This window comes from Hypomesus nipponensis, chromosome 6 (genome assembly GCF_054491055.1).
Source record: "Hypomesus nipponensis isolate SF chromosome 6, ASM5449105v1, whole genome shotgun sequence".
Classification (NCBI taxonomy): domain Eukaryota; kingdom Metazoa; phylum Chordata; class Actinopteri; order Osmeriformes; family Osmeridae; genus Hypomesus; species Hypomesus nipponensis.
In genome coordinates, this window is record NC_140366.1 from 9000082 (window position 1) to 9016305 (window position 16224).

Here is a 16224-nt window from a genome sequence, read left to right on the forward strand (position 1 = left end):
TCTGTATGCCTCACACAAACTCCTTCCTCTACCCCTCGCTCTCTTTCCAGTCTCTCGTTCCTCCTCCTCCCCCTCCTTCTCAGTTAGGGGTCTCTAGGATGGCTATCTCTATCTCCTTCTCAGTTAGGGGTCTCTAGGATGGCTATCTCTATCTCCTTCCGATCCGCGTAATCCGGGCTGAGCCCGTTCAGGTAGTGGCTGCCGTTCCGGGACAGCGCCCCGGGCACGGGAGTGAGGCAGAGGGCCAGGCTGGGGTAGGCCTCCCCCTCGTCCCCCAGGTTGACCGACAGGGTCCTCCTCCCCATGGGGTCCTGGCGCGGGGGCACGTTCAGGCCCAGCTCCGAGGACAGCTTGCGCTTGATGGAGGCGGCCCGCTGGAACTTGTCGTAGACGTCCACGCTGAGGCGCCGGCGCGTCTCCTTGAACTCGGCCGACACGTTGGCCGTCCATTCGGCGGCGTGCGCCCGGAACTCGCCTACCTGGGGAGGGGAAGGGAGAGGAAGGGTGGAACGAAGGTCGATCTCGTGGTGGACAAAACGAGTTTTCTTCTTCAGTTTCTTCTTTAAAAAAAAACGATTTGATTTGGTTTCTTTTAGTACTGGACGGCTCATGCAAATTAAGGGTCAGGGTTATTCTATGATACCTTCTCCCTCAATGTGGTGAGGAACCGCAGTGCCCTCGAAGCCAAGTCTCGTGAGTATCAAGGAAATGTGCTCCTTGATACGCCTTGTTTTTTCTCTCTCCACTCTCTTTCTCTCTCCCTTCTCTTTTGTTTCGGTCTCTTTCTTTCTTCTCTCTCCCTCTCCTCTTGTTTTTTCTCTCCTATCTCTCTTCTCTTTCTCAGTATTGTCTCTCTCTGTGGAGCTCTGCGTCTATGAACTCTCCCACCACTGATAATGCCTAGACAGGTATTCACGCTGCATAGTATGAACACATTTATAATACTATTTCAGAAATAATGAATGGCGATTTATGTGGGAGTTTATCTGTGTGTTTGGGGTTCAGACACTTAAACGTCCTTGGTTCCTTCTCCCCCATCCACTAAAGTGGAACTAATAAACACGCTAGTCCTGTCAGGTTCCCATCATTACAAACCAGGAGGAAGTCACACCCCTAAACAAATTCATCTGTGAGTGAGCTCTTAGGAGGGTGAACCATAGCAGGAACCAAATCTAAATTACAGCCCTCGCAACTGGCTCTGGTGGCTCGACAACAACATAAATCTGAAGGGGTGCTCCAGGGTATATATCACTGTACTGCAGTGCTTTTAGAGCTGTTATTTGAGTAAATAACTCCATCAGCATAATACTCAAGCCCTCGTACAACAATGGGGCATGCAATACGAGAATTTCATACAACCAAGTGCCTATTCTCCACTTTGAGTCTGCACTATGCTCTGACCAGAACCCCTGGCCCATCCCCTACCTCCTCCTTGGTCTTCTTGGAGATGACCCGGAACCAGTCTCCAATCATGCTGAGCACGGCAGCAAAGTAGGCCAGGCCCACCAGGATGTAGAACCAGACCACAGGCTTGTAGTAGTCCAGGTACTCGATCTCAGAACCCCCTACAGATAGTGTTAGAGAGTTGGAGGGTAAATAAAGCAGGATTGTTGGATGTTCAATTGGAACAACAAAGGGCTTACCAGTAATACCCTCATGACTTCCCTATCCGTAACATCTGAGAGACCTCTTTTAATGGTGAAGTTCCCTCCTGGACCAGATTCTTTTTTTCCCCCTAGGTTTTAAAAGTACATACTGCCATGCATCCAGGGCAGTATGCCTTATCCACACAGCCTTATCCTGCCAAGGGAATAGAGCAGGGATGGGGATGGATGGGGCCAGGAAGAGACAGATATGTGAAAAGAGGGAGATGGAAAGAAAGGAGGGGCCGGGGACAGGAGGCGGGCCGGCAAACACAAAGTATTGATCCTTTTGCGCATGCTCGAGCAGATTCATCACAAAACAATCTGCCGTGACAAGGACAGAGAGAGACAGGAAGCAAGTGAAGGTGACAGACAGAGGGAAAGAGAAAAGTAACTGAAAGTCAAAGGAGGTAAAAAAAAAAAAGAAGAGAAGAGATGAGACGGCGAGACCTTTTTCCCCGGCCACAAAGTCCCCGAAGCCGATAGTGGTCAAGGTGATGACCACGAAATAGATGGACTCCAGCGTGCTCCATCCCTCGATGTGCTTAAAGATGACTGCCGGAAGGGTGACAAAGAGGAGGCAACCGAACAGGATGAAGATCACCGTGGAGATCACACGAATCTTCGTCTGGCTCACCTTCCACTTCTGTGGGGGAGGAAGGGAAGGGTAGATAATGACCAAAATGCATAGACGAGTGCGTAAACCCTTTTGAAAGACAAAAGGGACGTAGGAGGAGGGAGGGATGTGTGCATGCTGTGATTACATACGCCGACGTTGAGTGGTTTTTATGTTTCGTTTCATGCACTCGTAATGTGTGTCTTCTGTGAACCATTAGACTTCCAAACACGGGCTTCCCTTCCTGTGACATCACGCTGTGACATCACACCGATGAGTCACTTCCCGTGTTGTCCTCTTCAAAGGATGAATCAAGTCGCGTTGCCAGACGTCTCCTACGGTTAGTCTGCTAAGCCTCGATGACTTGAATATTTATAGACGACAAGCCAACTGCGCTCTTGTATATGTCACATGTCATGCGATGGTCGTAATACATGCCGTTCATACAGCTTATGCACATAAAATAGGCCCTGTCAACAGATGGTGAGCAACATTTAACAACTTTAACATGATTTATTGGGTTCCAGAGGGATATTGATTTCGACTTAACATGGGAAATGAGGGAGCCCCCCCAAAATTTACAGTACCCCCCCCCCCCAAAAAAAAAACGTTCATATATTACATCTAAATTTGTTAAATTCTCTTCCTAAAACCCACTAGAGGACACTATTTAAAAGGATATTTTCAAAAATGTATTCTAGGGGACATGACCCCAGACCCCCCCAGTTCTGCTGGGTCACAGGAAAAAGTGGGAAGCTACATTGGCCCCTGGCATATGGCACATCATTGTGGCACATTTTGATTATGTAAGCTAAAATGTTGACGTGAAAGCCTGCAACATAAACTGGTTTGAGACAATTCTAGATCCCCAGAAATATGAAAGTTCTTCTAAGCTAGACCTCTGATGTTATTAGCCTACAGTGCCAGGTGTCCATTCAACACCCCTGCCCTAACAGAGCTCAGAAGCTGGCTGCACTCTACCCTGCCAGCTCTAATAAGTCACCCTCACAAGTTCTATATCCTTCAAAGTACAGCCTACACTGCCAACAAAGTCCAAGTTAGGTTAGGTTAACATTAGTTCAATTGGAAACGACAGCAAAGTATGATGCAAAGTGTTTATTCGAATCTAACACAAAGGATTGATTCCAACAAACGTGAGTAGACGCCAGAGTGTGACTGAAATTTTTCTCGGGACATTTGCTTATATATTTGTTCTCCATTATTTTATGCTATTTTATCATTGGTACATTATATGTGGTCACAGATTCATGTATGCATTTCACACTCGGTTGGTTCATTGTCACAGAATTTGAATAGCCTGGACTTTCCCTAACGTTCTCCTTCCAGGGCCCACGTGAGGCCTTGCAGCCCAGCTGCACAGGTTATACTGAGTATAAAGACATAAATCTGTCCTATGATATCTGGGCCTTGTAGTTCCCTATCTGGATCTTGTAGTCCTTCCAGGAAGAAACCTACACACACACACTTCTCTTTCTTGCACTCAAACTATCTATCTGGTCTTCCACATTTTGGCCTCTGTGTCTTCTATGTTTTAGTGGTAATACTAATCAGTCAACAGCTTTGCATCTGGTTTTCAGTAATATAGCATGTCAAAGTAAAAAGGTGATTAAGAGGTTCATTTTCAATCATATAATCTATAACCATTTCTTCATCTTCATAATTACAGCAGTGTGATGTTTGTTCCACAACATAATCCTATAGACAGACAGGTCTCAGATCAGTGTGTTTGTATTGTGTGTAATGTTGTCCTCACCAAACACACAGACTGTGTGTTGAGTTACCTCAACTCAACTAGCTAGCTAGAGAATGCATGCAAGCAGTGAACCAGGCAGAGCTTGACAATAAATATGGATAAGGAAGGGAACATAGACTCCATGAACACGTCCAACCCATCATTTATATTTAATATAACACTGTGCCTGAGAGAATGCTAACAACCATCGTTTCAGTTAGCTGCCTTGGCTAACCTCTGACTGGATTGTTCTCAAAGAACAACCGCAGTAAAACCACTCTAAATGTGTTGTTCCCCTTTCCCATCGATGTGTTATGGCCTACTTAGAACTACTTAGATCCCCAGAATTGCCACTTGAAGATACTGAAGGGTTCTTTGTCAGGTACTGCGTTCTAAGATTAAATTACAATGTTCTATTTAGTTCACTTCACTTGCTTTCGCTGTACATGTTATGTAATGTATTCATTCAGCCTCGTTTCAATGTTTGAATCCAAAGTGGCGCCCAGTGGAAGCTCTGATCTGCAGTCAAATGCTCTACGACAAAGCTAGACCGGATTTACAACCATGTCTGAAAGAGCACACAAGGAACGCAATCCTAAAAGAGCTCCACAATATGAAGAACACTACAGTGACATGCTATACCAACAGTCAAGTCCATCACGGTTTGGATGAGGCTGTACTCCCAGTCAGGGTGAGTGGCCTGGTGTTTGATGGAGGTGTGTTTGATAGGTGAGGTTGCCAGGGGGAAGAAGAGGGCATATTAATGGTTGGCCAGTCTAGACCAAGGGCGTAGCCACAGATAGGCCTGGGTAGGCACAGGCCTACCCAATTTTTTTCCAAGGCCTACCCAAAAACTAAAATATATCCGAAAAATGATGCACCGGGTGCACATCGCAAAGTAAATAAGTAAAAAACAAACTGAAAAGATGCCTATACTTATTTTTCTAGGCCTACCCAAAAATATGTTTTTGGCCAAGCCCCTTGTCTAGACACTGAGCCCAGTTAATAGAGAACGTCCAGGGTGAACAGTGGTGTGTTCAAGCTACAATTGCAAGTGTGTGTGTGTGTGTGTGTGGGAGGGGGGGGGGGGGGGCAGGTGTTACAGTCTATTTTAATTAGCAAGTGACACACTCCCCAGTAATTTATGAGAGTTTGCATCATACTGGGATGTAATAACATGCCTTGCACCAAGACGTTGAAAAGAACAGCCAGGCTTTTAAAGGTTGACATGGCAACCTAAAAACTATTATTAAACTACCATCAACTATTATTATTTCTACCATCCAGCTAAAGGACTGCAGTTTCTGCAACAGTGGTTACAGTCAAATTGTGTCTGCAGTCTGTAGAGTGTCTGTGGGCTGTTATAATAAAAGGAAAGTGGGAAAGGAAATGCTAACCTTATGTGTCTGGTATTCAAAAAAATGTTAATGTACTGCTAATAACAGTGAGTTGTATAACTGGCCTTTATGCAAGTTGACCTAGAGACGTTCCATGGTAGTCACTTTTTAAAACCAAGGCTGTCGGAACAGAAGATTCCTAAAGAAAATATGTGTTATACACCATCACATAGCTCAGGGTTCTCCACAGAGCTTGATAACGACCCATTCATTCCCTGCTCCAACACACCTGATTCAAATGAGTTGGTTGTTATCTAGCCCAGCAGAAGCCTGGTAACAACGATTCATTTGAATCAGGTGTGTTGGAGCAGGGAAACATCTAAAATATACAGGACAGGGGTCCCTGAGGACCAGGGTTGAAGACCTCTGATCTAAATCATGCAGGACCAGTTCTCGAGGAGCGGAATTGGAGAACCCTGACATAGCTCATGCATGTGCCCCCCCCCACACACACACACACACAAACACACACAATTAATCTCACCACAATCATCTTCTCCACTTTGGCAATGCCCTTCCCGAATATGGTTCCCAGCTGTTCCCCCACACCAGCCAACAGGAAGCCAAACAGGGGGATCCCTAGGAGGGCGTAGATGATGCAGAAGATGCGCCCCCCCTCTGTGTGGGGGGAGATGTTCCCAAATCCTGGGGAGGCATGGGGATGGGGAGGGAGAGACAGAGAGACACACAGAAGACATCAAGGGAGAGGCAATTGGGCAGGGAGTTAATTGGATCTTAATTTATTTAGTATCACACATCTGATGATTGGTAATGGTGAAACACGACTGGCGAACGTGGCCCACTTCCTGCCTCCTGTGTACAGGCACGACCGTGTGTCTGTTTGGCTGCTTTAAAAGGTCAAGGACAAGTCGGATATGGCCTTCCCAATGTCGGTATTATTTAGAAATGAATAGATGCAATTACAGCATGCAAATGCCTTTAGAGTAGACCGTCAGCATTGCATCAACTGAAAATCATTCAAGCATTTCCACAAACTGTTGTGACATCTGGAAGACCACAGCACAGCAGAAGCCAGTCAGAATCTCCAGAATCCTTTGTTTGGAGCTGGTAGGTGCTAGTGAGAGGAAGATAGTCCTCACAGCAGCATGAGAAGAGCAGTCACGTAGTACTCTAACACACAGCAGCTTCGACAATTTACCATCTTCTCTCCTCCACACTGTAGACTGGAGCTCAGTTTGATGGTGTGAGGGCACGAAAGTAAGCCCACTCACACACGCACACGCACACACACACACACAAACTCACACACACACCAGAATCCAAAAGATGGAGCAGCAATGCTGCACACACCTGGAAAAGAATACAACTTACCATTCTCACTTTCTCCATTCAGAATCCTCCTATGCTCTATAACAGATTCATTTCAAAAACCTATTACTGTAAAACATCCCTTTTTGAAAAGAAAAGAAACATTAGCCCTGAATCTGTTAAATAATGGAATATTGATGAATAGATTATGTTAGAATAGGCAGATGGTGAAGCAATCAAAGTCCAATTTCAATTGGAAATTGCATAGATAGGACAAAAAATGGCTCATTCCAGACCCAACTACCACCTGCTTTACATAATCAAGCAAACAGTACCTTACATAATAGGTTATGTAAGGTTAACATAAGCATCTGAACCTTAGGGCAGACATGACTTATAATGGCTTCCTGCTTATACTTTTTGCTAGAAGGCCATGTCAGCCACCCAACCAATCAATTCTCGCTAATTGTCCCACTCAGGCAATCAGAAGTCAACGGGATACAGGATTCATCTTTACATTCATCCCCAGTGCACACAGTGAGGAGGAAAGAACCGTCTTGCGCTAATTTGGGGTGTCTTTTAGGATTTCACTGTCTCTCTCACAAACTCTGCATCCAACCCACTTCAGTCTCTCTGTGCAACTACCAAGTACCAAGTACGGTATGATCTACATCCATCACACCAACACATTCTTCTTCCTGGAATAGACAGCCAGTTCATACACCCTTAGACCACACACAACCACCAGCTTGTCAGTTTCCTGGGCCAGAACTCGGGGCCATTACCCCGACAGGGAATCTTCCTACGGGATGAACGAGAGGGTGTTCAGGGTGTTCAGTGGAGTTAAGTGGATGTCATTTAGACGAAAAGTGGACATGATGAGAGGTTCCAGTCGAAAAGCCTGGAAATTGAGAAAAGTGCACCCGTGTGTGATGGGAGAGCTATTTATGGGGCTGTCCTTTTCCACTCCACATTAAGGCTGTGTTGGCTTCAGTGAGAGGATGATTCCATGGAGAAGAAATAGGAGATGAAGGACAAAGAATACAAGGCAGGAGGTGGGGAGGGAGGCAGAGTGGAATAAAAACAGACAAATGACTGAGAGAATCTAAGAAAGAGAGAGATCAAAGGTAGAGAGGAAACGAAAAACCGGAGCGAGAAAGAGAATGACTGAGAGGACGAAGGGAGAGAGCGAGCGGGAAAAGAAATGGTGCCAAGGGAAAGCGAGTGAAAAGACGACGGCGATGAGGAGCAAGAGGAGAAGGACGTAAAGAGGAGCCTGTCTGATAAGCTCAAGCTCAGAGGCAAGAGCAGAGGTTAGTGGGAGGTTTCACAGTCGCGCATGCATGTGCAGTGAAAGAGAGGGCTCCAAGGCGATGGAGATTGTCTGTATGTGTGTAGACGTCTCCACAGCTGCAATATGTCTCCAACCCTTCAACCACAACCCTTATAACATTTACTCATTTCCTTATTGTATCGCAAAATAAAATAATTCCATAAAAAAAGGCAACGACGGAAAAGACATATCCTAAACATTTGCACTGAGATTTTTTGCACTGGTGGTGTACTAATTGTGTAGACTTCTTTTAATGAACAGTATACATTCGGTTATATAACAAGCCACACATGGTATGCTGTCAGAAGTCCTGCCCCTTCACTGTCAGCTACACAGTATAAAAGCTTAAAGACTGTGCACTCTGCACGCTAATTAATTCACTTGAAAACAGAGGATCTAAAAGGCAACATTTAAGACGAATCCCTACGTGAGCGTTCGCCGGGTACACAAGCTCGTTAAACTTGAATTAGGGCGCCTTCAAACTCAGCAGAAGTGGCAACTTGCAACTGGAAAACCTACAGTCTCTTTCACAGTAGAGAAACAGAGAACAGTCTTGGTTTCACACTTCGAAACCACATACTAAGCGCGACACCGAAAGATTCTGTCCCATCGGTCGCGCTCTTCTGAAATGACTTGAGCCAGCAGAACTGGTCAAATGTTACATCGTAAAGGGCTCACACTGTACAGCCACTTTATCTCCCACTGTACGGATCAGTGGACGCAGCCTCCTTGTGATTTATGATGGAGATAGTGGGGGAGGGAAGGATGGATGCACAGAGAGGGGAAAGGGAGCGCTACCTACAATTACACTTGGCACTTGGCTACACATCCCCAACCCCCCCTGACAGAAAGGCAGACATAAAACACCCCCCCACACACACACACGCACCTCTCGGTAAGGCAACAATAACTCAACGTTTCATGTGCGGCCCCCTCAAACTGAATCAATCCAAACCAGAGGGGAAATGGCAGACATGTATTTTGTCATGTTTTGGTGTGTATAAACCCATCTGAAATTGAATTGGAGAACGGGAGAGAGAGAGAGAGAGAGAGAGAGAGAGAGAGAGAGAGAGAGACAGACGTAGATAGCAGGCGTGTTGTGATAATGAATCCCACAAAAAGGGCTCTCTAATTGGTATGACAGAGATGAATGAACAATGTTGTTCTTGTTAAAGAAACCCCAGGCTTCCATTGTTGAATGACTCCGTTAGAGAAAACCCACAAGGCTGAATCAGCCTATTGTGTGATTCTCTAATTTCTTAGAGTTAATCAGAAGTCACATAATTTGCATGCTCACAGCAGTCACTGTAACCTTTATCAAGAGAGGAAGAGGAATTTCCACTGCACTTGTGCTTGGATAAGTTGTCACTTACACACACCAAAGTCTTTGTGTGTTTCAGAACCAAGTATAGGTATTGAGTAAAGTTTAATATAACAATGTACTGCCAGGCCTCCATGAAGGAATAACAGAGAAATAACAAAGATCACATTTTCACAGATACATACTGGGTAATGGTACTCAACATCCAAAACACGTTATGTTCAGTAAAATAAATGAGTTTAAATTCATTAAAAGATAACTGATGTGAGGCAGTGCAACCGACAGCAATCCCCCCCCCCCCCCCTAAGAAACATCACTGAAACAGCAACCATGGAGTGAAAAATAGCCATGTCTAAAACCATATCCCAAAGGAACAAGATACACTGGACAGAGCAGAGGGAACGGCCTGTTCCAGTTCTGTCTTAGCGAGGGGCAAATGAGTGCAAACGAGATAAACACTTTGATTTGGCGAGCAGAGGGCTAAATGAAGTAATTACCATATTGCTTCCACTCATCCCGTGTGTGGAGCTGGAGAACAGACAGGAGCCTCGGAGGGGGCTCTGGAGCTGAGCCCAGTCACACACTGAGCCCACACGTTCGTTTGACAGGGGCTGCTGACAAGGGCCAGGAGCTGTCAAACCAGCAACAGAATTGGGCGCACGTGTGCTCGTCTGTGTGTGTGTTCTCTCTGATTGGCAACTAAGCTTTTTCAGCTGCGGCTGACAGGGTTCATGGAGATTATTGATAACGAACCAAAGGCGGCAGAACTGACAGGGCTTATGCTACAGTTAATCACCCTGCTCATGTCGGGTTCATGCTATTATTGGTAAACAAATGCATTATGTTGAGTTGTATTGCTATCCTTTTGATTATCAATTGGTCTTACCAATGGTGGTGATGACTGTTCCAGCGAAAAAGAAGGAGGAGCTAAGGTCCCACAAGCTCGTCTGATTGGAGTAGTTTCCTGATGGGTTCACGCCTGCCCTGATCGCAGACACGACTTGCTGAGGAAGAAAACAATCCCGCATTAGAGTTGTGTTGTTTCTCCCTACACACACACACACACACACACACACAGACACACACACACACACACAGAAAGACAGACAGACAGACACAGAAAGACAGACAGACAGACACAGAAAGACAGACACACACACACACAGACACACACAGACACACACACACACACACACAGAAAGACAGACAGACACACTGAGCTGCAGCAATCTGCTTTCTGTTCAATACTCATAAATAAAATGAATATCAAATCAGTTCTGGAATGGCCGATTGAATATGCCAGATATGGTTCCTGCAGCTTCCTTTCGACTCCTGTTTTAGGGGTCGAATCTGCCTGATGGATGGGCCCTCACCCTCACATGACCGGGGCATCTACTTTAATTCAGGGCCTGGCGGCTGCCTGCTTCGGCTCCATGTCAGCAATTAGCCACACAACAACAAACCAGAACACTGGGTATCACACTTGTTGGTCCTGGCGATCATCTTGAACAAGTACCTCCTGCAAAGCCCTCAACAGAAGTTAAGGCGTGTGACCGCGTAACAGAAAAGGTTTGTGGATTCTCCTCCAGCCACTTCTGAAGGGATGAATCCTGTCAGACTGTTGAGAGGAGCTAAATGTGGTGAATTGCGATGAGAACACAGCAGGTGCTTATTTTCAGCCAATTAGCACGGCCCAGGTGGTTGGCTGGCTTTCCACTCGGGTTGACTGTGTGTATGTGTCTGTGATTTGATGTTTGTGTGTGCTGTGGCAATAGTTTCGACATTTTGTGCATTTGTGTGTGTGTGTTGTATAGATACTCTCATTTGGCATGTTTGTAAATCAGTGTCTTTGTATCAGATTTCTCCTTCGACCTCATTTGTCAGTCATTGTGCGTGTGTAGCTATATTGGTTTGTGCATTGTCGTTGTGTGTACCTGTTTATCCTGTAAGTGTGTGTGTGTGTTTCTAGTCCACTAGATGAGACTGTAGAGTCCCGGGTCTCGCTGAGCGTGACTGCTCTCTCAGATCCCGCCCGTCTCCAGGGAAAGTAGACTAGCGGGTGAGCTCACACAGAACGCTGTCCTTATCCCCGCGGAGACAGAGACCCAAGTCATCTCCACAAACACACGGACCCACACACGCTCCGGGAGAAGAGAGGGGGGCAACATTCAAAGACTCTCACGCTCAAGGACACACACATTTGTTGACTGTTGGTTGAATAAAAAGTACATACCGTACGGTATCCTGACCTTCTCAGCATGTAGGTAATAGCTTTTAAAGCAAAGGCTTTTGCTCCGAGCAACAAGACAGCATTGATCACAACTACAGCACCAGCCTTCTGGCTTTCACCAACCAACACCCGCTGAGACGTGATACTCCGCCAAAGGAATCTACGCTCACCTAGTGACTACACCTAGTAGCAAACAGTGAGAGTTAAACTGGGTTCCATTAGGGTCAGTTTCAAACCCACGGCTGTTTAAAAATATATATAATCTGTGACAAACCCACCAGTAACTAGAACCTCTGGGGGATTGGAGCTGCAGCCTACAGCAGATGTCAGCCTGGCCACATCTAATTGGATGAAAATGCTTTGCTCACACCAGGCTGGGGTGGGGGAAAAGATGTATCATGGGTCTGCAAGTTGGTTCAGTCCAAATCTGAGGTGGGACAGGCCATTGTAGTGGTGCATCTGTTCCTCCCTGTGGACACTAAACCTGCAGAGTTACAATACAGCGGAGGAGCACAGGAGAAGCGAAACGAGAAACAGATCTGATATACCGAGGGATTTGCTGTGCGACTTTGCTTTGTCGACAATAAGAGGAACGGGAAATAAACCTCCTAGCTGTTCCAGTCCTTTATTTCCTCTGCAGAAATGTGGCCATTTTCATTTCATGGAAATGGAAAAGAATCTAGCAAAGTAACAATCAGTCAGCTCGTAAGCACATTATACTGACATAAGTGGCACGTCTGATTGTATCCAAGAAGTGCATTTGAATGAATGTTACATAACAGCCAAGTCCACAGGAGTTTCCTGGGTTAATATCCCCCACTGTCTAGACCCTTCTAACAGCAGCAGAAGCAGCATGGGGTTCAGAACCTGCACACTCAGCGCATACCAAGGCCATGCACCCAACACACTCCGCCAGACGACCACGGAGTACGGCAGGAGACCACGGCCAACGCTACGCCAGCACTCTAAGAGCAAAGTCGGGGGTCGTTGCAAAGTCAGAGCGCTGTCCACTTTGATTACTCACACCCGGCAAAGACGGAGAGGAAATCGGCCCCTAATCTGTGTGCAACCCTGGGAACATTAGCCACGGTGAGGGAGGGCTGGGTAAAAGTGCACTGGGTAAAAGAGCTGAAGTGACAGAATTGAGATGGAAGGTTAGAGTGTGTGTGTGTGTGTGTGTGTGTGCGTGTGTGTGTGTGCGTGTGTGTGTGTGAGTGTGTGAGGAGATTGCATGTGACATACGTCTCAGAGGTCGGGGATAAGTCATGAATATACAATATGCATGTTACAGGCATGTTCGGAGAATAACTGCGCTTCAGCATGTGTGTGTCTGTGTGTGTGTATGAGAGAAAGCGGGAGAGAGAGAGAGAGAGAGGTTGACAGACAGGGAAAAAAAGAAAGCACTCACACTCACACACAAGCCAATCACCACCTCCGAGCTTTTCATCATCCCATTTCCTCTGCGCTTCCAAACTAACGGACCCGAGGTGAGGGTTTGGAATAGCCCACGCCCTCCACTCCGCGTCCTCCCTCTCGTAATCCCATTTTGTTTTCGCTCAGATCTGCCTGGCTCCCTCTCTCCCTCAGCCTCTCTGCCAAAGCTGCCATATTAACGCACATCTTTGGCTCTTGCCAAGCAGCACTCTGACCGTGCAGTGATGACATGGGGATAATAACAGGAATTTTTTAGTTGGCGGTTCCCAAACGTGCCTCTGTACCGCTCCGAGCTAGAGTGTCTGTTCACCCTGCAACTGGGCTTTCAACATCGCACTCTCTTTTAATTGCTCTCTCCGACAAGGCGTCTCAGTTCAGTTGTCTGCCGGAGCGACACTCTGGGCTGACGACGGGAAGAGAGAAAGAAAGAAAGAAAGAAAGAAAGAAAGAAAGAGGTTTGAGTGTGACAAATTGTGTGTGTGTGTCCAGAAGTGTTTGCATGTGTGTCTGTAAGTGTGTGTGTGTATCTGTGTGTACTGTCTATCAATAAATCATCTATGAGAGCTATACTGTAGTAGCTAGCGACCAGCTGAGGCTAACTACTTTCAGGGCCCGGCCTGCTGGTCTGGTGGCAGCAGCTGACTAATGGCTGTTAATGGAGGCTAGCGTGACACACCTAGCCAAAAAAGCATTAGCGTGAAGTCCTTCATCGCTTCAATGTTTCAACACTGTTTTCCTGTTTAAGTTTAGGAAAAAACAACATTTCAGACACAAATGAAAAAAGGGACTGTGTAGCCCTGGTTCCAGGAAAGCTTTTGTGGACACTGTGCGGCAATTAGAACTATAAATACAAACCATCTAGAGAGAAACATGGAGTACTCTCCTCCATTTTGACTAATATCCTTCCATATGGCCACTTCAGACTAAGTTATTATATTAAAGTGCTTACATCAGCTCATTGGCCACCCTAAAGGGATTTGCTTGAGACAAATCTTGACTAGGTTCTGGCAATATAGAGAGAAGATCAACCCTCATCAATTTAAATCAATAGTGCTACAGTAAAAAGGTCATGGCTCAGGTCGGAGAGGGCTAGATCTGCTGGAAAGATTTGAGAATTCTTCACATTAGATGGATTAAGCCTTGCTTCACTGGAAGAAAAACTGACGTATGATATTTTGATATTGTTGTTGTTGACCTTAATGCACACATTGTGACAAAATCTCCACCCGGCCCTGCCCTTTGACTGTGTTGTAATATGCACACGCTGTTACTCTGAAGTCTTCATCTGGAAGGGTACGTCTCAAGGTCTGTCATCTCTGTGCTCCTCCTGGTTCCTCAGGGTTCTCAAGTCGGACCCTCTGTGTAAGTCAGATCAGCGCTCGCCGATCCTGTACCTGGAAAGCTACCGCCCTGAAACTACTGGCTTTAGCTCCAACTGAAAGCACCTGAATAGAATAATTTCTATCAGGTCAGCTACAACTGGGGTTGAGGCAACAACAACAAAAAACTGGAGGAGGGGAGCTGTCCAGGAACAAGGCCCTATGTCAGATCATGCTTTGTCCTCCAACAAGTCCTATAACATATATCATCCTGTCGCTTTTCATTTGAACCCTCGTCCAGCACACCAATAATTCACTGGTTGCCAAGCTAAATGATGGTTGTTGCAACTGGGTTTGGAGTCAAAACCAACTGAACGCTAGATCTCCTGGAGAAAGGAGATGGAAATAACTCACCGACATGTCAACAGAGATTCATTAGTGAAGAGGTTTCTCATTTCCTGATTGAAACAGTCCCATGATGACTAGATGACAAAAAACAAATGCACAGGGTTTTCAACCTTACCTTCACCAGGTCCTCGAGTTCGGAGGAGTTGACACAGGCATGGACGGACAGGAAGTCCAGTTTCTCGGCGAGGATGGCCAGTTTCTGGGAGCTCTCGTGGGGCTGCTCCAGGGCCCGGAACACCAGGGCCCCGATGATGAGGTAGAGCACCACCAGAAAGAAGATGGCCGACACCGTCTTCCATCTCATGACGGTGGTCCGCGTGTCGTACTCGTCCTCTTGGGAATTCAGCCCCACTGGCTTTGCAGAGAAGGACAGGCGGGGCTTGGAGAAGTGGGCTGCAGACTTTGGGTCCAGAAGATCAGGCGCAGCCACTGTGAAGACAGACAGGTTGATTGTGATCGGGGCCGTTACAAGCCCTTGGATAGTTCATCACTTTTACAGCCTCTCTCAGCCATCGGATGTCACAAAGAATATCAATAATAATGTCCCAAGAGGTCAATGCTTTACTAAGTATATGGGGTCTGTTGGTTTACATGTGCAATTATGCATAAGGATAGAGAGTGGCTATACATGATAAGAGATGCAGATTGCAGACCTAAAAAAACAGTTTAAAAATCTCCAACATAAATAGACCTATAAAGTAAAGAAATTAGTGCCATTGGTGTTTCTTTTGTCATTTATATTAGTAATGAATGATTTATGAACTCCATAAGACAACCACAGCTTGTCAGTAGGTGCACACTCACTACAGCCAACTTGTTTTTAGCAAACGACTCTGGGTTTGGGATTTTATCTAAATTTTTTGGTAATTTATAACGATAATCAATGCTTTCATAACTACATTCATGTATACTGAATTAGTTTAGACCCTAGCCACAGATAGTGGACAAACTGAGAACACATCCAAATATACAACACATCAGCAAACAGCAACTAGACATGGCTTTGATAGAATATTGGGTATATGTTAAACAGACCACAGTCCTTTCAATAGCAGAAGGGATTATAATATTCTGTCACTAGCCTTAACGTCCATCAAAAGTAGGTTTGATATTATTGACAAAGCCATTGCGCTTTTAATCAGATATCAGAGACATCTGATGCTTCGTTTGCAAAGCAGCACACGCCAGGAAAACTGCATCTAAATCTGAAGCATCTTCAGACTGACAAGAACAAGACGTACTTAACAACACGTCAGGTGTCAATATGTGCGTAAAAAGATAACACTATCAACGGACTTTGATTAGACCCGCTAACTTGGTTCGTTTAGGTTTCAAGTTTGAAATTCACATGTCTACGATCACAGACGTTTATCACATCATGTATATTCACACATTGATAGCTCACTCACAATTCGTCTTATAGCTGAACATAATAAGACAACAATGACAGCTAATAACATCCTTATACCATACCTTTGCATAGTCTTCTCATCCAAAGCAT

At 45.7% G+C, this 16224-nt stretch overlaps 1 protein-coding gene across 1 annotated transcript; it reads right to left on the reverse strand.

Annotated features, from left to right (window-relative positions):
- Nucleotides 1–119: 119 nt before the first annotated feature.
- Nucleotides 120–16224, reverse strand: LOC146286916 (potassium channel subfamily K member 2-like). Its single transcript, XM_084700164.1, has 7 exons — nt 16197–16224; nt 14839–15152; nt 10219–10336; nt 5894–6054; nt 2094–2289; nt 1426–1565; nt 120–479 (listed from the first exon to the last, which is right to left on the reverse strand). Exons 1-7 carry the CDS (start codon nt 16222–16224, stop codon nt 120–122), a joined length of 1317 nt encoding a protein of 438 aa, XP_084556290.1.

What these genes read in the sequence shown, in the direction of transcription:
- LOC146286916 (XM_084700164.1), bottom strand. Translation starts at nt 16,224, where the DNA reads ATGCTTTGGATGAGAAGACTATGCAAAG. An exon ending in GATGAGAAGACTATGCAAAG is followed by an intron (nt 15,153 to 16,196) that starts GTATGGTATAAG and finishes CTGTCTTCACAG; the next exon opens with TGGCTGCGCCTGATCTTCTG. An exon ending in AAGTGGAGAAGATGATTGTG is followed by an intron (nt 2,290 to 5,893) that starts GTGAGATTAATT and finishes CCTCCCCCACAG; the next exon opens with AAGTGGAAGGTGAGCCAGAC.